Source organism: Cryptomeria japonica, chromosome 3 (genome assembly GCF_030272615.1).
Source record: "Cryptomeria japonica chromosome 3, Sugi_1.0, whole genome shotgun sequence".
Lineage (NCBI taxonomy): Eukaryota > Viridiplantae > Streptophyta > Pinopsida > Cupressales > Cupressaceae > Cryptomeria > Cryptomeria japonica.
This window is the reverse complement of record NC_081407.1, coordinates 589,009,587-589,034,515: the sequence shown is the minus strand read 5'-3', so window position 1 is coordinate 589,034,515 and position 24,929 is coordinate 589,009,587. Positions and strand designations below refer to the sequence as shown.

The 24,929-nt window shown below is 38.8% G+C and overlaps 1 protein-coding gene across 2 annotated transcripts in view; it reads right to left on the bottom strand.

Moving 5' to 3' along the window:
- LOC131042665 (mitotic checkpoint protein BUB3.1) overlaps nt 1–24,929 on the bottom strand; it is a 162,445-nt gene that overhangs the window by 20,653 nt on the left and 116,863 nt on the right. Inside the window, exon 8 of one of the 2 annotated variants that reach the window (XM_057975985.2) lies at nt 6,703–6,803. The exons of the other annotated variant lie outside the window; for it this stretch is intronic. Within the exon in view, the coding sequence (XP_057831968.1) occupies nt 6,703–6,803 (101 nt within the window). The remainder of the gene's footprint in view (nt 1–6,702; nt 6,804–24,929) is intronic. 2 annotated transcript variants of the gene reach the window in all.

Below are 24,929 nucleotides of genomic sequence, written 5' to 3'. Positions count from 1 at the left end.
CTGCTCAAGTGTCCCCATGTCGATGCTGAAAGATACCCCTTCCAAAGATGGTAGACTGTGCCATACTGCTGAAAAAGGAACTCCAACATCTAGTGGAGATGGATGTAGAACAATGTCCAAAGACTCATGTGTCTCCTCAAAGAATAAAGAGACCTCCTCCAACTGCTGTACATAAGTATCCACAATCATGTCAACCTCGAAAGAATGATCATGTAGAGAATGAACAAGAGGGTCAGAGTGTGCCCTCGCAACAATCGAAGAAGGATCATCTTCATCAAAGAGAAGATGTATGTCATCAATGATGTCTCCCAAATCTACAATGTAGGATTCCACAAACAAACCTGCAATATCTGTCATGTAATCATCCCATGAATCTGAAGCTGGAAGACAATGTATATCCTGCTGCACTGAATCACATGAAGGCAAAACTGTCGCACTATCTGCATCATCAGGTGCAATAGGTGATGTGATATCAATATGAGAAGATGAAGTACAAGACTCAAGAACGGGGTTACATGTGAGAATCCCCATGTTCAAGTGTCCAAAGTTCTCCTCAAAATCTGAATCATCACAATAAGTGTGATCATCATGTGTAGAATCATCAAATGTGAAATCATCATCATCAACAAAATCTGAAAAGGAGTATAACCGAGATGCATGATCAACCACCCCAGTTGCAATGATTGCTCTAGTCTCCATGTCTCTAATAAAAACTGAGTCAGGTGTGAACTCCACAACTCTCTTAGTTGCGCCATGTGTGATTTGATAGATAGAAAGGAGATTGTTTGTCAAGTGGGGTACACACAACACATCATTGAAGGAGTTATCCCCAATGTCAATAGATCCTTTCCCAATCACATCCATGTATGTATGATTGCCCATCAAAATCTGTGGCATGGTGCAAGGCTCAAATGTAGAGAACATAGATTGTGAAGATGCCATATGATGAGAAGCCCTTGAATCTAGAAGCCATCTCTCTGAAGTATGATTTGTTGTAGCACATAGAGCTTGTCCTTTTCTTGTTCCAAAAGAGTGAGTTTTTCCACTTGTAGAAGCCATGAATGCTTGCCCTTTTCCTTTTGAATGTGAGGAAGTGGAAGTTGATGAATCATCCTTCTTATAGACTTTAGGCAAATCAATGTTATGCTTTTTGATGATATGTGTGAGCTCATCAATCTTCTTAGTATGGCAACGATGTTCCTCATGACCAATCTTTTTACAATAAGCACAAGTAGGTCTCTCTCTCTTTGGTGAATTATCTTTCTTGGAAGAAGATGAATCTCCTTGTTGTGGAGAAGATTGTGCTTTATCCTTAGGCTTTGATTGCCATTTCTTCTTGTTTGAGTTGTCCTTTCCTTGATTTCCTTTGTTTCCTTGATTTGCTACTAATGCTTGAGACTTAGAAGAAGTCTTAAGAATGCCCATACTTATCAACTTAGTTTGTTCCATCATCAACATTTCATTGAAAGCATCAAATGTAGGCATTTTGTAGCTTAAACCCATTGTCATCCTATGAGTTTGGAAACTAAAAACAAATGCTGCATATTCTTGTGGAAGCTTCCCTATCAAGTTGAATATCAATTGAGTATCCTTCTTATCAATGCCACAATCTTTGAGTTGTGCCCTCAACTCATTTGCCTTAGTGACATAATCTTGTATAGTATCAAAGTTCTTGGGATCTAACATGGTGAGATCACTATCAATTTGATATCCCCTAATCTCATCTACTTGACCATACAAGTCTTGAAACTTTTGCCAAGCATCCTTGATTAGAGTGCATTTCTCAATATGAAAAATGAGATCCTTTGATACATACTTTCTTAAGGTACCAATTGCCATGATATTTTTAGTGAGCCAATCTAAGTGACCAACTAGATCAGCCTTAGGATCAGCTGGAGCAACAATAGTTCCATCAATGTAATGAGTGAGTCCTTTTTCCATAAGTTTACTCCATGCATCAATTTTCCAAGTAGCATAGTTATGTGGAGTTAAGAGAGGAAACTTAGAAGAACCCATAGCAGCAAAAAGGAAAGAACACAAGAGCAAAAAAGCACAAGAGACACCCCCCAAATTCAATCAATCAAAGTACCCCCCCAAAAGTGATGATTTTGGCACTTTATACTTAGTGCGATTACAATGAGCCACTTGCAAAACAAGGCAAAGTGGGTTTATGATGCAGATTTTACAACTTCTCAAATGAGATACAAGAGACTTCAATCAATAGTGCAATGAATCTAACTGAGATTCAAGCAAATATACAAGTACCAAGAGAGCCAAAAAAGGCCTAGATCTGAAAGTACAATTTCTACTTACAATGACATCAATATGATAGTATCATGTGAAAGTAGATGAAAAAATACGCACTTTCAAAAAAAACGGCACCTAAAAAGGAGGTCGGATGACCCCAAACGAAGCCTCTGAAGTTGCAAAAACTGGGATTACTCAGGGACAGTCACCAAAAACTGCATTTTCTGAAAAATCCATGCATCAAAATCAAAAAATTCTTTCACCACTGCGGAGAGCACGAAATTCTAGCCCATTTCAAAAAAAATTGCACCCAAAAAGGAGCAAAAATGAGCAAGTTATGGCCATTTGAAGTTGAACTGCAAAATCAAAAATGCAAATGAGAGGGGGTCTAAAAATTTTCAAACCCTGCTGATGTGGCGCTGACGTCAGCAAATCACGGAGTTAAATTTGACGGCCGTATGACCGTCGCCAAAACTTCGCTGCCAAGCTGACTGGGCGTCCGTACCGTACGGACGACTGCGTGGATAGCTGACGGGATATTCCGTACTGTACGGATGATGATGTGGCAGACGATGTGGTGTCCGTACGAATGACTGTGTGTACGGATAGTACGGAAAGATGACGTGTCTGTGTTTAGTCCACGGGCCACGGGCCTCCTGCCACGTGGCGGGCGTGGATTCGCCGGCCTAGAGTCTGCGTGGCGGAGGATGCCTGAGGGAGGAGCCGAAGCGGAGGACTGGGCGCTGCCTGGCAGAGTCACGCAGGAGGTAGCGTCTGGAGGGAGCGGCGGGAGGAGCCGCTGCGAGCTGCGGGAGGCGCGGGCCGAGAGGAACCTGAGCAAGCGGAGCGCCGGGACCGGAGGGAGCCGCGGGCGCTGGCGGAAGAGGCTGTTGAAGGTACGTGCGTCTACCTGCGCGCACAGAGTACGGTGTGGACGGAGCGTCGGTGTTCGGACGGAAGCAGCGCGGGCTGGTGAGTTGCCGGAGACTGGAGGAGCCGGCGCTCAGGTGCCGGAATGCAATCCGCAGGAGAATGCGGCGAGCGGAGGCTGTCGGGAAGAGGGTACGATGCGCAGTACGCTGCGGACGCGGGTGACGTGACAGGTACGGGCTTCTGCACACAACCTGCAATCTGCGGATGACGGGTGTACGGGGGTCTGCGGACCCCCAAACCAAAAGTTTTGATTTTTTTTTTTTTTGCTTTTTTTTTTTTTATTTTTTCGAATTTTTCAACTTTTTGATTTTTTTTGAAATTTTTTTTTTTTGACAAATAATTTCTGAAAAATGAAAAAAAAAAATTTTTGAAAAATATATATAAAATTCGAAAAATCCGTACGATTAGCAAAATTGGGGAAAAAAATTTTCCTCACCAAAATAGGCCAACTTTATAACCAAAATTCATGGAAACGGCCTTTCGGACGCAATGGAGAGGTCGGATCTGGTCTAGGACGCCTCCAAATGACGACGCTCCTCAGATCTGCCTCTTGACGTCACAATAATGCCTCTTCAAGACAAATCAATGAAGCTCCAATAGCTCTGATACCATGTTGGATTTTGCCAAGATCAAGAAGTCATTGAAATGTACATGAAAGAGACATAATATGGGATAAGAATAAACTGTATTCTCATTAATAGAAAATGATCAATGATTGTTCAATAGTTACATACAATGTAGATGAGCCTGCTTATATAGGCAAGGCTAGGGATATGTATGAGCACACAAATATGACATGTGGCTCAATAAGAAACAAGGGTAGGTAGGAAATAGGTGTGGGTAGGTAGGAGAAATAATACAATATTCCACATGAGGTGGATCACCCACCGAAGGTGGAATTATCACTCCACTATAAGTGGATATGATAGTGTAATAACAAGATCAACACCTTAAGAGGTGGAATTTCTCCTACACACACTATCCCAATGTGGCACAAACACCCAAGTGTCTCATATCCAAACTACTATGAAATGCATTATCCTAAGTAAACTTAAGTAAGTGTAATAATATCCATGATGAATAATTATTTACACCAACAGTTTTCTTCAAGCGCTGTTGTATATATTACTGATAATCGCTGCCTTCTCCATTTGCTTAACGTATTGTTTCCTAGAAGATCGTGAAGTCTTAAAATAAGATGATTTTCTTGATTATTGGCATCTCACTGATTGTACGGGAAGTGTTATGAAAATACTTTTACTGATTGCAGGGTTTGTATATTTTATTTGTTATTTGGTGCTTAAGGTCAGGGGCATGACAAAGGAATGAGAGTAACTACAACCATCCTTAAGGTTTCTCAATTAAGGAATATTTCCTTCCTCCTATCAGGTATCCTTATGTTATGGCTCCTCCATTTAACAAGCAGCAGCTTCTCCATCCTCAATGCTGCCCTTTCTTCACACACCAGCAGTTTACCCCCAATGTGTGCCAATCAATATTTCAATTTCCTAAAGTCAAAATCCTAGGTCTGAAGACAGTGACAAGACCATACAAACCTCCTCCACTACCAATTATGCCCTTGCCGACGTACTAGATTCCTGGAAGCCCAATCTCATGCATGAAAATCACTGGCCTCTTGTTAATCTTATTTTAATTTTCTGTACAAGCAAACAAAGTGCTTTCACCAGCTCCAAAAGTCTCCAAAAAAAGTTGAATGTGTTCATTTATTTTACTTTCCAACACTTATATGATGAATTGCAATGACCAATATGGTTGATATCTGCAACCATACAACAAAAGACTGCAAAGAAGCATGCCTTAGCAAACCAATCCATTGATGCAAACTCCTTTACTCATCATTCCAAGAGTTTCTTCAAGTTCACTGCATATTCTGTTGCAGCAAGTTGCAGGGCCAACTTGGACAATGCTGTTGATGCAACAATGGATGAGGCCATGAGTGATCTTTGATAAGTTTTTACTGAACACTATACATAGTCTCTCATTTTCAGCTTCCTACTTATGTAGTCACTTATTTTCAGCTTCCTATTTATATCATACGTAACTGCAGCTCTATCTATTAGTTAAAATGCTGTCATAACTATGTGAACTCTGTTTCCTTGTGTATTGTGTCTGCATCTCATGTGAAAACCCCATTTTGCTTGAGGTAACTTGTTTGGAAAAGCTTAATTGTCTTTCACCATTTTCATTCTGCAATTAGCTATTTTGTAAAAGCCACCTTCTCTATTATCAATACAATTATCTCTGTATGGTAAACATGTAACGTTGGCTTTGCAATTTGTTGTGTCAAATTATGCATCATCATAAACATTTGTGTGTCATTATTTGTATATGGATTGTATTCCTTAGTACTCTCAAGCTACAAAAAATGATTGTTCAATCTTCTTTTCTTCTTTAGCAGCTTTTCAATGTAAAAATATAGTTTATTATTAGTGAATATCATGCATACCAACACAAAAGAAAGAGGATACAAAGGGGATAAAAACCATACATTCTGAAAGCAAATATAGAGGAAGGATATGAAAGGATAAACTACAAACAAAAGAAACATTGCACTTTTTACTTTGAGATTTTAACCTGTTTATATTTAAGTCATCTCTACAATGACCAATTTTCATAAGCACTCGTTTCCTTATGAACTCTCTCTCATGCATGATGATAAGAATCATAACACAAAGGAACCCACAAAGAATAGAATGCACACTCACCGAGTACACACAAGAAAATATAATAGCCAAGTAACTTACCCATTTACTCCCCTAAGCCAAATCTGACTGATTTTTTCTGAGTTTTGCCAAGATTGTGCCAAGTTTTGATAAGATCTTGCTGGGTCCATATCAAAATTAAGTCTTTCGAGTTTTGATGAGTTGCAAATTTTAAAACTTTGCCTCAAAGCATACAAGCACCTCTAAATGATGTAGGTACCTAGCAGAAGGAAGATGTGGACACATCAACCTTGGGACGTTCTCCGCAAAGCCTGTTCTAAATTGGTAAAATTTAAGGCGCATGCAATACCTCATAAGCCTGCCTTGTCTCCCAATTATTAACATTAAGGGATAATCACAACCCAATACTTTTTATTATATTAAGTATTATATTAAGAATGACATTGCAATTTTCAGAACTTTAAAGTGTTAAAGATAGATTTTATTTTTATGGTATGCACATTCGTAGTGTCATGGATGAGAATCAGAAATAGATCCACAATCAATTACTTCCAGATTTTTTGAATATGTAAATGTTTATGGATAAAAAAAGGACAAACAAAATCAAGCGTCATTCATATCTCCTATCAATAAATTTCATTGCCTATGTTTCTTAACCAATAAAATCTTATGTTGTCCTTAACTATTTGTATTTTGTTTCAATCATTCAACTATAAAACAATGCCAAGCGAATACAATACTAACGACACAAACCAAATTGTCTTACAAAACTCTATCATGTTGGCTAATGAAAATAGACTCCATTAAACCAGAACAAACTTGATCAAAGTTATCTTACCCTTTATCATATTCTTGATTACTGTAGCTTGCTGCAACAGCCAGTAGCTGACCATCTTGGTTGTACGATAAAGATGTGATACTAGCAGGATATTGGGCAAACTATATGAATGTACAAAAGATGAAACAATTAGAAACAATAAACTAGAAATAAAACTTGGATCTGCACAATGAATATAAAATCCCATCTCCTTCACTTGTATTTTCATTTTTGTAATTGTCATGGTTGAACACAAAATACACAATAGTTTCTACATAGTTGTAATCCTCTCAATTTTTTGTTGGCAACCAGGCCCCATATTAGTGCATGGCATTAATACTTGATGCAGAATTTTATTTCCTTTTACTAAGATTTTCATGATCCCACTAATCCCTCATCCATACTTAAATTTTCATGATCCTGCTAATCATAGATAGACAAGAATGACATTGCAATTTTCAGAACTTTAAAGTGTTAAAGACATTAATTAGAAGGAGCTATATCAGTGTACTCATTTAATTTATACAAGCATGAAAGAAGGATGAAGAACTAATAGGTTTCAAGCTAAGTCGGCAATTCTAAGGTTACTAGAAAAGGAAAAACAAAGACTGATAGTCATATGAAACAGAAATGCTGGACACTAGATTTATGAGGATAACATTGCAATTTTAAGATCCTTTATATGTGCAGAAAGAGTTATATCAGTGTACCAATATAAATTTCACAAGCATGAAATGAGAATGACGAACCAGTAGGTTTCAAGCCAAGTAAATCGTTCTGCTTAAGTTGCCAGTAAAGCAAAAGCAGGGACAGATAGTCATACAAAATGGAAGCACAAGGATAACTCCAAAGCTTTATTTCAAGAATAAATAATCTGCAGATGACTAGATCACAATCTGGTGAAAGGCTAAAGTTTTCATGATAGTATTCTCCTGATAATGCTATATGAAAGGTCATAAAATTAGGATATATGGGTATGTTGCAAGTAACCAATTTAAAGATAAGACTTTAATAGAGATAACGGATTGTTGTGATTCTCTAATTTGAGATGAGAATAAAGAAGGAATTCTCATATCTTTGCATGTTTACATGGAAGCTCTTGAAAGATACAGCTGAGTAAAAGATTTCCCAACCAACAAATATATTAGCTTTGGCCTGCCAAAAGGAATGCCTTTCCTTGGCTGGCATTTTGGGGAAGACCTCAGATTTATGGGGCTCTGCCAAAGTTCATCTTTTCTGCACCCTCAATCCTCTCTGTGTCTTCAACGAGGAGAAAGAATTGACAATCTGTTTTGGAATTGTGAATTTTCTATGAAAGTGTAGGGGACATTTCTAACAAGACTAGATTGTAGATAGGTCTAACAAAATCTGTTCTTAAATAGGTCCAAGCCTGGCCAAAGCACTTTCAAAGTAAACTACCAGGAAGGTTGTGGATTGTGTGATATATATTGTTGGATAGAAACAATAAAAGTTTTATGTTCGGCAAGTCTGAAGAGAAAATTGAAGCATCGGTATAAGAGATTTATGACTCGTAAAACAAGACATCAAGGCTTAAAACTATTTAGAAAACCTCTCTCCATTGAATTAAACTTAATTTTGATGGAGCTGCTAAAGAGAACTAGGGCTTTGCCGTAAGTTGATGAGTGTTTAGACATTCTCCAAAGTCGCTTTTAAAATTTGCAATTCATGATAAGGAATCCACTAATCAAGTTGAAGCTTTGTCTCTCCCAAATGATCATAAAATAGGCTAGAAAGGAGCTTCTGTGGAAGATTATCACTGTGATCAATGAAATGAAAAAATTAAATGCAAAGCTTGCAAGGTTAACTACAGGACTACTTCAATTTCATCTTTCTTTCACATTAGAAGACATCGAAATAAAATTGCTATTTTGGCTGCTATAAATGAATCCTTCTGAAAAAAAAAACTTCCTCCTTTAAATAAAGATTTACCGATTCCCCTTGCTAAATGTTGTCATGGGCAGGACTCTAAGCCCCAAGCTCTCAAACAGATCCTTAAAAAGATTTTAGAGAAACAGTTTGGTAAGAATCTGTTTTTTAGATCTCGAGACCTGGTTTCTTTATTATGCTTTGGGGGGTATTAGTGCTTGTATAGTTTATGCTCCATGTGATCCTCCATTTTGGGGTTGTTTTTGCTTTGTAAAAAACTATTGGCTATGAGAAAAATCAAGTGAGACTCGTATACATCTTGAAAGGGACTGTTATACGCAAACCTATATGCATAATAAGGTAGAGGGCCTCTTTAATATACACCTAAATAACCCAAGAACGTTCAGAAGAAAAGAGTGTGAAAGTGAAAGCAGGAGCGACAGCAGAAGGATATTAGGAGCAAGTGTAAAATCAACTGTCAAAGGCACAAATAGGAGCATGGAGGGAGAAGCTTTACCAAAGGTCTGCAGATTCCTCTCAGGAAGCCTCTATTATAATCATTCTAGGAGAGTACATCAAGAAAAGTAACAATTGGTTCGGAAACGCCTATAAGAAAGATGCTAATTGTCATGGCAAGGAGAATTAGAAGCAAAATGTGCAGACCAAGGAATAGCAACCAAGGTGCATATGCTAAAGCTTGGCGGTCGGAAATGACTTGATAAAAGGAAAGGGGCAGGCTTTCATCCTTTTTGTAGGTTAGGAATGATAGACTTATAAAGCACTGAGAGGGGGGGCTGAATCAGTGACAGCAAAAACAATACCACTTTAAATGTTGATTTTCCCAAGTTTTATTGGATGTATTTTAATGTATATATCTAATTCAATCTAATACTTGCATTCTTGGAATTCTATGTATTCTCAAATTGAATAACATTATACTATATATATTCCTTTGGAGAGGCATGTCCTTGAACGGACATGTCTCTCCTTTAATTATAATAATTTAATCAATATTATAATGTTTCATCAATCAATTATTAATTTAGAATAATATAATAGATTAATATTGAATATTAAATTTTATATGATTAATAATAATATAATAATATAACTTAATAATATATTATTATTAATCAACATATATTATATGTATTCTAAATGGTCATTCGACTCAAGCTACAAACATTAACACTCCCTCTTAGCTAGGGAGGATGATCAGACAAAATGTGTAGTGATCTCCCATGTCAACACTTATGGCCCTCACCATAGATACACAAAACATAATTAACACTCCCTCTTAGCTAGGGAAGATAAAATCAATGCAAATGCATTAAGTCTAGATTAATTATGGAATAGAAAAAAATATTATCTCACTATGATATCAGGAAGTATGGTATAAACAAGAATATCAAGGCACATGATAGTCACCCTAACTCAAAAATATTGAGAGTATTTGCATCAACCATATGATGCTCATCACAGGGGACCATAGTCTCAAGGTGTGAATTTGCCTCCGTCGGCGATTCTATCCATGATCTCTCACGTGGATTGCCTCAGTCGGCGATTCTATCCACAAGCTCTTACGTGGATTGCCTTAATCGTTTGTTGTCAATGCTAACAGCTGATAGTTATCGGTGTGTTATCCTTAACAACTGATAACTATCGGTGTAGACTAACACACCGATAACTATCGATGACTAACATAACACTACCCGATATGCAACCCAATCTAATGCAATCCGATAATATATATTAATCGGAGTCATCATTATGTTAGATTGATATTCATCTAGATACAAGATTCATTAGATAGATGAACATGAGAAAGATGCATAGTATGATTTAATCAATAGTTTGGTCATATGCAAATATAGAATGACTATCAAGGATGATTCAATTGCTTGATGGTTTTATCATAGTTATCGATATGATAAATGATTGAATGAGAGACTTCATTTATCTCTCATTCAATCATTTATCTTACCGAAGCTATTATGCATTAACACTCCCTCTTAGCTAGGTAAGATGAATGTAGACAATATATTCAAGCATCATAATTTAATAGATAGTGATCATTTTAGTCATTCATGAGAATCATACCATCTAATCATTTGGTATGTAGTATCACCTAAACACATGATCCTGAAGTTCATCACATCAATCTTGCGATTGATAGGATATCACCTAAGCATGTGATATCAGTATTGCCTACACGCAATACTTAAGGATAATCATATGAGAAATCTTAATTTCTCACCTTATCCTAGTTGTGATAAGTGCACTAACATTTTATACAAATGTTATATCACCTAAATACATGATATGAAGTATCACCTAGACACATGATACAAATATCCATCACGTCAATCTTGTGATGACAGGATATCACCTAAGCACGTGATATCAGTATTGCCTAAACACGCAATAATTAAGGATAATCATATGAGAAAGATTTAAATTCTCATCTTATCCAAGTTGTGGTATGTGCATTAACATTTCATATGAATGTTTTACCACAACACAATCATGGCTTCATCCATGATTCACCAGAGATCCACCATGATAACTAGTTTGGATATTATAAGATCGTCACCTTATAATGTCTCCATACAAGTGTTCATCATCTTGAGAGATCGTCACCTCTCAGATATGAACCCAGGGGATAAAATCCAAAAATGTCCTGTCATGACAAAGAAGTTTACACATTAAACATGCAAATACAAATTGCAAAGAAAATTACCTTTCTATCATACCTAAACCTTTTCTGAAGTGATCAACCTTCACTCTGAAAGAGGTTTTTTTTTTGGTCAGAATATCTGCAGTTTGATCTCCAAGGGTAAACCCCCCTACTTGAGGGAGAAGCACCCAGCATAAAATGTCTTCTTTATATATCAAATATGTCTAGCAATAATGCAAGATACGGGCCCAATATATGTTGCTTCACTCCTTGAAGCAAATTTCACAAGAGCAAATCGAATTGGCCTTCTTCAGAGGATCGATCTTCTCTAACTAATATATAAACTGCTCTTCACATAAATTGAATGGATCAGAGAATGAGTTTGCATCTTCTATATATATGAGGGAGGCACCCTTTCACAAGGGGTCGGTCCTTAATGACACCATTTGTCTCTTCACAAGGGTGACCACTACAACATCAACACTCCCTCTTAGCTAGGGAGGAATCCTTGTTAATAATATAGTCATGAAATGACATCCACCATGGCTACTCCTAGAGAGTGGAACACGATTCATCACGGTACTCCCAAAGGGTGGAACAAGGGCCTTCACCTCAAACTTCTCCCTCACAGAGAAGAGTGTATTAACAAGGGCTTGCTCCTCAAACTTATCTCTCACAGAGAAGAATGCATTAAGCATATTTTCATGATGGTGTGGCTCCCTCTAATATCAACCTTCTGACCTCCTTGTCTAAGGTTGCTTCTGATGAAATGTTAGACTCCCTCTGAATCTGATATCAACCATTTGACTTCATTGTCTAAGCTTACTTTTGATGAAATATTAGACTCCCTCTGAATCTGATATCAACCATCTGACCTCCTTGTCTAAGGTTGCTTCTGATGAAATATTAGACTCCCCCTGAATCTAATATCAACCATCTGACCTCCTTGTCTAAGGTTGCTTCTAATGAAATATTAGACTCCCTCTGAATCTGATATCAACCATCTGACCTCCTTGTCTAAGGTTGCTTCTGATGAAATGTTAGACTCCCTCTGAATCTGGTCTCAATCATCAATTCGTTTATAAGCATCAATTTATTTCTCCCTTTAATTCAATTTTATTGTGCTTTCGTCTTGAAGGTATGTCAGAGAGAGATTACAAATAGCTCATAAACTAAATTATCTAGAACAAAAACACCAATGATGGAAGCATACAAGATTTTACTAGCCAATATTATAGCATAAATTACAAACTCAATAATTCATGTGCCTTAATAAAACATGGAATACTTATCTTAAGTTTAAAACATTTCCTTTCATAAGGTGAGCCCATATAAGAAATATCACGCATGTATCATCTCTCATCATAATTCCCTTCGAATGATGTAGAACATTTTCATAATTTTGATCAACACTTTCATTATTATCTGCCACACACAGTCATTAATAACTTTTGCAATTTACCAAATTTATCCAATCTCTTTGGTGAGATGTTAGAAAATCTAATTACAAACATTTCCTCCAAGTTATAGCCAGATCCAACGGTTAAAACAGAAGTTATGACATTTTTCCCAAAACTGCTAACCCTAGGTAGGGTTTCAAGTGACCTGCACCAAAGTTGTCATATCTTGCACAAAACTGAATCAAATTTGATGAGATAAACATATTTGAAAACTAGAAACACAGATCTTTCCATCCATATATTATAGTCCTCATTTTGAGGCCAACCAAGGGGCGTGCAATGGCATATTTCAGACTGAAAATTCTAAAAAAACTGAATTCTCCAACCCTCTCCAACCTCTAAATTAAACTTCACAGGCCTGACCTCTGATACCATGTTGATTTTCCCAGGTTTTATTGGATGTATTTTAATGTATATATCTAATTCAATCTGATACTTGCATTCTTGAAATTCTATGTATTCTCAAATTGAATAACATTATACTATATATATTTCTTTGGAGAGGCATGTCCTTGAACGGACATGTCTCTCCTTTAATTATAATAATTTAATCAATATTATAATGTTTCATCAATCAATTATTAATTTAGAATAATATAATAGATTAATATTGAATATTAAATTTTATATGATTAATAATAATATAATAATATAACATAATAATATATTATTATTAATCAACATATATTATATGTATTCTAAATGATCATTCGACTCAAGCTACAAACATTAACATTAAACACAGACCGGTAAAGACAGTTAACCAATTTACTAATACTATGCATGCAATCCAAAGTGATATTAAAGCATCCACAACAAGTAAAACATCCACCATAACACAAGTGTTTATATGTGTAAAACCCAACTGGGAAAAACCACTGTGAGATGGGACTCTCAAGTTAACTACCTGCAGTATTAGGTAACTGACCGGTTAAGGTCTACAAAAGTGCTCTACTAGGAGTGAACCTTGTAAAAGATCCCAAAGCTCTGTTAGGAGCTATACCCTGTTAAAGGTAGTACCCTGTTAGGAGTAACCTCGATAGAGGATTTCAAACCCAAACTATTGGATCACCCGGTTAGAGGATTTGTACAATGAAGCTTGTTAGAGCTTACCCGGTTAGGGTATTTCACTGTTGTAGTGATTAGAAAACAGCAGGTGGTGTGATCTAGAAATAGCACATCTTGCTTGAATAGATCCTCTTCTACTCACTCAAAACTACATCACCGACATACTCTACAACGCCTTCAGTAAATCGCAACAGCTTATCACTTGTATCTCACATCATAAAAATAGTTCATCACAATGTCATTATATAGACATTAGATTTCATGTCGGCTCAGGAACCTCATCACAATTTCTTAGGTGCAGTGTATTTGGACAATCTTACATAACACATCACAGATTGCCGCCAAATCTGTCAGTTAGGGATAACTCATCACGACCAATGATAACTCATCACACAACTAGTGAAACCAATTGGAACACCGATACCAGTTAAGAGTTAACCTCTTCCAACTCATAAACCGATTGTCCTCCATTTGCTTCCTTGTTGATCTCCACAATATCTCCAAACTGGTGTCATGACATTCCTGCATATATCGGTTGTCTAGACTCTACATATACTGGTTAGACACCTTCAAAACCGAATGGACTTCTCTTATACATATAATACCGGTTTTGCAATACAAAGACTTAGGAGTAGTATCGGTTTGTCTTAACTAAGATGACTATGACAATGTGAACATATGTGTGTGTATACATGTGCCATCAATGACAACACATGAAGTCATCCATTACAAAAATCATCATCAAGCCAACAAGGAATTAGTGTCCACCCACAAATTCCATCCAAGATTTTTAAGACCAAAAATCATTTGTCAAACTATTAAGAAAGCTGTTATAATTCTTAAGGTGATTGTGGAAGATGACCGAAAAAAAACAACCTTAGCTCTTATGCTCTAATTGGGCATTTCCAAGGAAGTGGCTATTGATAGAAGATACTAATTCATAGTTTAAAGACAGCTAGCAATTCCAGTTTTTTTTTTGAAAAGTGAATTTTGTGGTGCATTTCAGTTCACAAATACAAAGGGAGAGAATTTATGTAATGTCTTGGAAAAAATGTCTAGAGCAAATATTATTTGAACTCTCTGCTAAGACTGTTCAGACCTAAATACATTACCCAGATTTCTGTTGATTTTATGGTGGTGCTCATTAACCACAGGCAAACATCAAATCTGTTGCCTTCCCAACCATAGACGATAAGCTCTTATTGTCACCCCCGAGCACACTACATGTCCTTCATGTTATTGAATTCATTGGTATTGATGCAATCATGACCTTGCATATATATGAATCAATACCTTCTAATAGATCTCAAGTTGGCCATATACTTTTGGCACCAAGGATAGGGTCAGACCTATATATTACAAGTTACATATGAGTCTCCCTTAGTTGCAAGTTACATTTAACTTAATCACAAGTTACACACAAGTGATTCACCCAAATAGGGCCTGCCCCAAATTAGACTCATACAACTGAGATATCCAAATGCCAAGGCCGACAGGCCACTTCGCATTTTGTGCACTAGGTCAGCCCTAGAAGGGATCCGACCTAGCTACACAACAACACTCCCTCTTAGCTAGGGAGGATTCCTTTTGCATAACCAAGTCACATAGTGACTACCACCATGGCTACTCCCATGAATAATGCGTTCACCATAGCTACTCCCAAAGAGTGAACAAGCACATCATGGAATTTCTTCCATGATACCCACCATACCTACTCGCAGAGGGTGGGCTCACCATGCCTACCCGTAGAGGGTGGAAAGAGGGCTTTCACCTCAACCTTCTCCCAGAGAAGGGTGCATTACCACCATGCCTACTCGCAGAGGATGGAACGAGGGCTCTAACCTCAGACTTCTCCCAAAGAAGAATGCATCTCCACCATGCCTACTCGCAGAAGGTGGAACGAGGGCTTTCACCTCAAACTTCTCCTAGAGAAGAATGCATTAACAAGGGATTTCACCTCGAACTTCTCCCTCACAGAGAAGAACTCATTAACAAGGGTTTTCACCTCAAATTTCTCCATCACAGAGAAAAATGCATTAACCAAATCTTCATGATGACGTGGCTCCCTCTGAAGCTGGAATGTCAAGCTTCCTCTGAAGCTGAAATGTCAGGCTCCCTCTGAAGCTGAAATGTCATGCTTCCTCTGAAGCTGAAATGTCAAGCTCCCTCTAAAGCAGATATCAACCTTCTGATCTCTTCGTCCAAGGTTACTTCTGACGATACGTCAGACTCCCTCTGAATGTTGATTCTTCCTTTGCGAAGAAATGCAACCAATCTTCCTTCCTTGAATGCAATCTCTGATTCGTCCTAGAAGCATTTCAGAGAGAGATAATGATAGTCAAGGGAAATGTCAATACATGATTCACTGTTCAATGATGTAGCATGACTTAATGAAAAATTCATGAACATTATTCAAACATAACGAGTGCTTATCTCTTATAAGTTTGCTCAGCAATGGAATTTCCATTCACTTGGATTGATCACACCGAAGCACCTAGTGATGATCTAATGGCTGTCTGGCCTTTGGCCCTCGCCATCACTCATCATCTGTCCACAATATCTGCTTTGTGCATAGATTAAGCATCATCTGAGGAACTGCCTTAAATACCATCCACAGCAAAGTGATGGACCAACCACATAAATGCGATAGAAATCCACCTATAGCAGGGTGTGCCAAAATGCTAAGCTGCAGTGCCCATCCTAGGACAAACATCAGATGATCTTCAAGAGTGACATAAGTAAGAACTAGAATACCTGGACCTTCAGTTGCAATATCATCCGATTCGCAACCTGTTGTGACCATTTCACACATCGCCCCATCGCAAATGGGGACCCCCTCTTTTTGCTTGTTTTTCGCTCGTTTTCACTTTCGTTTTTAGGGTTTTGTTAGTTAGTTGATTGTCTGGATTTAGGGCCAAGCCTTAGGGTTTTAAATTTTGCCTTTTCAAGCCAAAATCCAGTCAGTTTTGAGAGCTTTTTGAGCTTCCTTTCGTAGGATGCAAATTTTGAGTGCAATGAATTCGCCAAAATGGTCTAATTTTCAATTGGAATGTTAATGCAGAGCTTAAATTTGTCTAAGTGTTGGATGTCAATGTGAATTTTTGTCCAATTGAATATTTTGACCAAATTTTGACTTTTTTGATTTTGATCCTGGGCATTGGGATTGGTTTGTTTTCGCCTCGTAAGTGTTAAAATGTGAAAAATCATGTTATTTTGGCCTATAGGAGCAAAATCGCTCCTGTCCCTCAGTGAAGGACGGGAGCTCATTTTCAAATATCTCATCGTCCTTGCAGAGTCCAGACAAATTTCAAGTTGGAAGTGATGGAGAACGGCGATATCTTTCCATTGAATATAAATTGAAGATTTTCATGAGCACAGAAATGCCTCCAGGAGCAAAATCGCTCCTGTCCCTCAGTGAAGGACCGGAGCTACAATTCAAATTTCGCCTTGTCCTTGCAAGATTTCGAAAACTTAATGATTTGAGGACGTCCAAGGGAAGATGCTTTGCCAAATGAATATAATTTGATATGCAAAAATGAAGAAGAATGGTCCAGAATGCTAAAATCGCTCCTGTCCCTCAGGAAGGGACCAGGGCGAAGTACATTATAGCTCCCGTCCCTCTCCCAGGGACCAGAGCGATATTCTTCATTGGGCAAAATCCAGGCCAAGATCAAGTCAAGTTCATGTTTGGTGGCAAGGAAGACGGTGAAATGAACTCAGTGAATATAAATTGAATATTTTAAAATGTCAACAAGGGTCCCAAAATGCCTAGTTCGCTCCTGTCCCTCAGGAAGGGACCAGAGCGATTTTTGTTATAAATGATTTTCTTGCCAAGTTTCAATCGATCCCAAGGCATGAATGAATGGAAGGACACATTACGAACCCGTTGAATATAAATTTGGAAGCTAGCAAAGTGAAATGAAGACCACAAGAGCAAGTTCGCTCCTGTCCCTCTCCAAGGGACTAGGGCGATACAGTGAGTATGTTGCCTTTCCCTCAAGTTTAAGACCGATCCAAGACAAGGAACAAGGTGGCAGGAACGTCTTAATACATTTTTAATCAAACACAAGCATCAAGGTCGTCACGTTGGAAGGATTTGCGCTCTAAGACCCCAGATCGCTCCTGTCCCATGGGAAGGGACCAGAGCGATATTTCCATTAAGGCATAGATTTCAAGAGACAAGCAAATATCAAGCTACCCCAAGGATCGAAAGGACGTCATTACACGCGTTGAAGATAATTGTAAGTTGAAATAAACAAGAACAAGCTCACAATGATGAATTTCGCTCCTGTCCCTCAGGAAGGGACCAGAGCGATGTTGAGTATATTGATCAATTCATGCAAGAATTACGTTGAGTCAAGGCTTCACAAGGTTGTAAAGGGTTCAAGACGTCTTTTGAGGATGACATGCAAGAGTTTTGAACGTCCAAACATTATCAATCAAGCTAAGGAGTCCATATCGCTCCTGTCCTTTGGACAAGGACCAAAGCGATTTCATCAAAAACACTCATACTCCTTCAAAGTCAAGGCAAGGCGAGGATGGACGAGGTAAAGGACGTTATTTCGAAGGCCATAAACAATGAACCAAGGTTAAACGTTACCAACTTGAGCTCAAAATGGAGAAAAAACATGGATCACTCCTGTCCCTCTCCAAGGGACAAGGGCGATGATCCTTATAACATCGAAGGTACCTTGCAAAAGCAAGTGGGACGTGCGCGGAATGGACTAGCAATGATGTTATTCGCCTAGCAATGGAAGTTCGAAGATCAAAGATGCAAGATGAACGTGGAAACATGGAGATCGCTCCTATCCCTCTCCAAGGGACAAGGGCGATGATACATCTAAAAACACTCATGCGCACATGCAAGGCAATCTAATTCGAAGAACCCAACCAGATGATCGATTTGGAACGTGGAAATGAAGGAGTTGAACGTTGAAAACGCAAGAATCATGACAAAATGGTGGATCGCTCCTGTCCCTCTCCAAGGGACCAGGGCGATCAGGTACGTCCACTTCATTTTCAAATTTTTTGGCGCCAAATAAACCTTTTTAAATTCATTTTAATGCCAAAGTTCGATAAAATTTAAAGTCCTATTTAATTGGCATTTAATATGGCGTTTTGCATTAATTAATTATTTTGCCTTGATTTAAAAAATCGAAATTTATTAATTAAAATAAAAGGCATTTAATTAATTAATGAATTAAATAATTAAAAAGTCGAATAAGAACGCTCATGCATGTAAGTCGGCCTTGTTATTTTATTTAAAAATCGTTTGGAATTACTTTATTTTATCAAGTCGGCCTTGAGGGTGAATTGTGATGTGAGCGCTATATAAGGGGGGTAAAAACTATCATTTCTACATCATTATTTTACCTTTCTACATGCGAATTGAGGAAGACGAAGGAAAGTGCTAAGTGTGTTCAAAGATAGTGCGAATATTATCCAAGGTGGTGCGAGTTCGATCCAAAGGGTGGCGCTTAGTTATCAAAAGGTGGTGCGAATTTGAAGACCACACCAAAGGCGAACTTGGAGATCCATCTAAGACCACGTCGAAGGTGCGAAACTTGGAGATTTGTTTGTGCGAACTTGAAGATCCATTTAAGACCACGTCAAAGGCGATAATTGAAGATCACGTTGAAGACAAGGGTGGCGAAGTGGATTTTCTTGAGGAGAGAACATTGAAGACTATTTATACCTAAATTTTGCCTAGGCGATCTTTTCCTTTTTGCATTCTAGAGTTAGCTCTCTATTGAGGTATGGCGATTTGATATTATTGTTTTATTCATTCATCATCATATTTCAAATTTTGAAATTTTGAAATTTTGAATCTCTTAGCTCAATCGTTGCTCTTTAGGAAATGATAACTCTAGGGACTTATCATGAGGTTTCCTAAAAACTTTTCTCTCTTATTTACGCTATTTATTGCAAAATCTATTTCTTATAATGAAATGTTGTGTAGGTATGGCGACCCCAAAGGCGGGAGCATCCACCAGCCGCTCGGCTCTCATGAAAGAAGATCAGAAGACCGAAGAAGTGGAGACCAAGATCGTGTCAAAGTGGAGCAACATTGGAGATACAAACTTGGGGAACTTTAGCACGAAGAAGTTCCGAGAGGTCCCTTACATCGACAAGCCATCACCTGTCGCCCGGAGAATAATAGAGAGTGGCATCATTAAGGCGGCCGGTTTTCCTCCAGCTATTCAGTGCCACGAGTTGATGATCGAGTGTGCCCGTCACTACAATCCACAGTCCAGGACAATTGTGTCCAACGAAGGAAACACTTTGGCGTACCTTTCAAAGGAAGCCATAAGTGAAGCCTTCCATCTTCCAGAGCACAGGGACATGATATATAAGAGCATTGAAGGAGCCAGATCAGTGTACGATGATGATCCAGATGCTTGCCTAAGCATAATCAACAAGAACTGGCTACTCAAGAGTCGTCCCCGTCTGAGCAAAGTACCGAACACACCACACAGGATTGATTTCCAAGAGGAGTACAGAGATTTGATTACCATGCTCAACAGAGTTACAGGAGCACCTCATGCCTTCTATTTTGAGAAATGGATGTTTTACTTCATCCAGGTGATTGTTCAAGGAAAGGGTACAATACATTGGGCTAGAATAATTAGCCATTGCTTAGACGTACAGTTGAGAAGACTCAGGGCTACTAAGTCCTTCCACATGAGTTCATACGTCATCTATGCCTTAATCAGGAGCGTTGAGTACGCAGGACTACCTCACAGAGGAGTGATTGGAAGAGGACCCGGCGAGGTCAGAGCTTGTGAATCCTATACCTACTTGCATCATCCACCAGGGAAGAACTACAAGTTAGTCAATGATACTTTCACGATGAACATCACAAGGACGTTGCAAGGAGGGATTCACAACAGATTATCTCAGGATGCCCAGGAGTTCATCAAGAGGTACGGTGCTTGGTTCATTCAGTTTCCCAAGTTCACTTACATTAGAGTGCATGGATGTCCTTTACCTCCATACATGTTGCCGAGGTACCCGACAGACAGAATTGTGTTACTTGAAGTAACAAGGCAGTTGGCAGCATATGTGAAGGCATTCAGACACAGACATCAGAATGGAGTTCAGGTACCTATTATTTTGGGTAATTCAGTTGAGGTATGTCCTAATGTCTTAGCCATGGATGACGCAGAGAAGGAGTTAGCCTTGTATCCTTTTTCATCTTTTGCTTGGAGGAATAGTTTTGATCCACATGGACATTTAGAAGAGACGGTCGGTAGAAGATTTAGACATGAGCACCAAATTGAAGATTTTATGATGAATCTCCTAGATGATCTCGAAGTGAAGCGAAAGATGCATTCTAGATTGCCTTTGGATTTCATCAGGAAATGTAAGATTTACAGAGTGGCCGACCAAGCTCAGGACAATGGCAGGCACATCCAATCTTCATATGATAGAGAAAGTAAAACAATTAGTTTGAATTGGAATGAGCCCGAGGCCGTGGATTTAGATGATTTGATGGCACCAGTCTTGTCTTGTACTCGCAGATGGGTAGACGTTCAGCATCAGAAGTTAAGAGAACAGGGCATAGCTATGTCTTTTACCTTGGAAGAGAAACCAGCCGAAGGTGGAGCCAGTGTTAGTGAAGGCAATCCTAATCCTAGGAATTCAGGTGAAGGTAACCTTCGATGTGCCAGTGAGGGCAATCTCCATTCGAGAGGTTCGAAGAGAAAGGAAAGATCAGAAAAGAAAGGGTCTTCCAAGAAAAAGTTAGGTGCCAACAAAGATCAAACACCAGGTACTTCTTCCAGACCAGAGGATAGAACAGTTCGAGTGGAAGAGTCCATGGAGTCGATGGTACAGAATGACAGACAGGAGGAAGGACAGGCACAGCATGTTTCATCCGATGGATCTCTCCAAGACTATGATTTAGAAGAGGATAACGAAGTAACATCTCCTCCCAGACAAGAAGAAATAGTACATAAAGAAATTCAAGTTCAAGAGACAGGATCGAATATCCCAGATTGGTTGAAGGAAAGATTAACCAAGGTGATCGTAATTGAGGACGAGGACAATGCAATTGATTTAGAGAGCCTTGTGGGACGTTCACATATGACAACAGAGAAGAAGAAGGCTACAAAGATGTCCAAGATGATTCGAGATGAGACTGGATCTAGAAAACTGCAGATAGCTACACCAGCAGCAAACAAATATGAGGGTGAAATCCTAGCAGAAGACTATCATATACAGACTATTGAGTTAGGACCATCCACAGCAGAGCAGACTTTAGATGATGCCACCGACACATTTGAGGCATTGAAGGACAAGCTTAGAGAAGAAGTAGAAAAGAATAGAAAGCTTGAGAGAGAGGTCGGTGCATGGAGGACATATTTCAGTCACATCAATGAACCTTTGGGACGTCAGGATCCAGTTAGATCACCATTGCAGGCATTGCCCCTTCAATCGATCAATGAAGCAGAAAGATTCAGGAACCTGGTCCAGCGTACATGTAGTTGGATGGATAGATCTCACACGGTGGCCATTGAGTTTGTTACAAGGATGTCGAAGATCACCCATCAGGCTATCCAAGTTCTTGAGATAATCCACAGATTGATGGCAACAGTAGCTGCATTTGCCCATACCAAGGACGTTGTCATCCCTGTCTTGAAAGTTATAAGACACACATCCAGAAGAATTTTAGCGCAGGAGAAGATCTTAGAGGGTGATTCTCACAGTTTGTTTCAGTGGTCAACCTTACTCCATATAAAGAGTGTTCTCTTCGAGGACATCAGTGTTAGATGTGGTCAAGTTGAGGAGGTGATCAATCCGATCCAGGACAGAGTATTTGAGGTACTTCGTACCATTCTTGGCAGAAGGATCGAGGTCGAGACAGATGTGGATTTACAAGAATTTGAGGATAGAATCACGATCATCTTTCGCAAGGACGCAGATGTTACAGATGAGCAGTATGATCAGATGTATGCCACCATGCTCCTGATTGATAGAACAAAGGAACTTGAACCTACTTGGGACGCAGCTCTTCTAGATGCATTCGATCAAGTCATCCACTTAGAAGAGAGTATCAAGAATCTTCCCGAGATTCCAAACACAGAAATCGAAGGAATCGTGACAAAATTCATTGCATATGCTAAGAAAGAGAATTGGAAAGGGAATAAGATTCTGGATGAAAGGTTGTTACAGATGACATGACATCTTATTTCTCATTGGTTGATACCTCCTAGATTTTTGTGCCAAATTTAAATATTTGGCTATGTATTTAATGTTGTTCAGTAAAAAGGAGGTCATTTGTAACAAACCCTAATTAGGGTTTAGGTGTCATGATCTTGTCCATTGATTTATTTTCAATCTGGACCTTTCATTGTAACTGGGGATGCTATTTATACCCCCATTTTTCATTTCATTTGGTAATAGTGAATAGTGTAAGAGATAATAGTTGATGTAATAGAGAGATTAGAATTAGAAGCAGTTTTTTATTTTGTAGCAAGATTGAGTCTTGAAGAGAGAAATTCAAGCAATTGTTGTATATGATGACTTGGAAATCAATAAAATATTGAAGTTATGGTGTTTTGTTGCAAATTTCTTAAGTTATCTTCATGGTTGTTGGATGTACTTGAATCACGCTCAATCGAAGTAGTTTGTTAATTTGAAAGACTAAGTGTGAGATTTGATATTTGGTGGGATTCGCAATCCAAACCACTAGCTTCTTGCTGATTGTAGGAACGCCTTGCGTGGTCGACTGGAGAACATTTTGAGTCCTTAACCTTCAAGCATTTTCGTATCTAGGATATGTACCTTCGTAGTAGTGTCCTTGGTCTTTGATGCATTGAACATCATTATTACCTTAGAAGATCGCACTAATTTCAATTGAGTTGTTATCTTATGGCAAAATTGAAGTTGGTTGAGTCTTGCCAAATCTCATTCATGCTAAGTCGTTCATAGGGTTAGGCTAGATTAGACTTCCTTAAACCCTATCCTTTTGCTATTTTTTGAAAGTTCCTTTTAGATTAGTAAAATCTTCGAGCCTTTGGAATCCGTAAGACGCCTTGGAGGAAACAGCAAATCACATCATACCACTAAAAAGCTTGTCCACACGTGGAGACCCCACTAAAAGAACCTTGGAGTCCATCTAACTGATCCTTTTTGCAGATCTTCAACAGTTAGAGACTATTTTCTCAAGAGAGGATAAGATGCCTGTCGGTATTTTATTCTGTGTATGATGGTGTACAAAATACACGTCAACACAACCCCATTCAATTATGCCTATGCAAGCTTCAACGAAACGAATGCTTCATGTGACTCTCGAAGCTTCTAGGATGATGTGAGAGTTGTTGCAAGGTGTTATTGCACAGAGGCCTTCTCCACCATTCCTGATCGTTAGGTGCCTCCATTCGCTTTCGTCCCCTTACGCACGCATTTCACATTTGTGTACGGCTTAATGTGATCATCACAAAACTCGCCACTATGTTGCTGCTCGATCTCAACCTTCCATTACACTAAGCGATCGATAGCATGCGTACCGACTCATGTCGCTTCGTTGAATCCTCAAAATGCTTGCTGCCACCTTGGCGATGTCTCTAGCCACGAGCGTTGTGAAGCGAGCGATCTCCATCACTTTCATTTGCTAGTAAAAGTTACAATCGCTAGAGAGAATCCTCCACAACATGTTCTCCTCCCCGAATGAAGAATTCGAATATAGAATGTTAAAACGGATAGAGATGTCCATAGCAACTCCACTTGCCGTCGACATTTCGATACCAGGCTTGGTGACTTTCAACGCCAAGGCATCGGACTGAATCTGTCATTGAGTACTAACAACACATCTATGGTGATCATCGGCACCTCAACGGTCATTACTCGCCGCAGAGCATATGCGATGCTCACGTCTGAGTTGAGAGGCTGGGTAATTGACTTTTGCCTGCACTTAGATTTCTCAGTCTGCAAATTACTTTGATTGAACTCCCTCAAAAGCACAGGATCTACCTTCAAGCAGTTAGGCTCTATAGAAGGAACCCGCTCTGATACCATGTTGATTTTATGGTGGTGCTCGTTAACCACAAGCAAACATCAGATCTGTTGCCTTCCAAGCCATCGACGATAAGCACACTACATGTCCTTCATGTTATTGAATTCATTGCTATTGATGCAATCATGACCTTGCATAT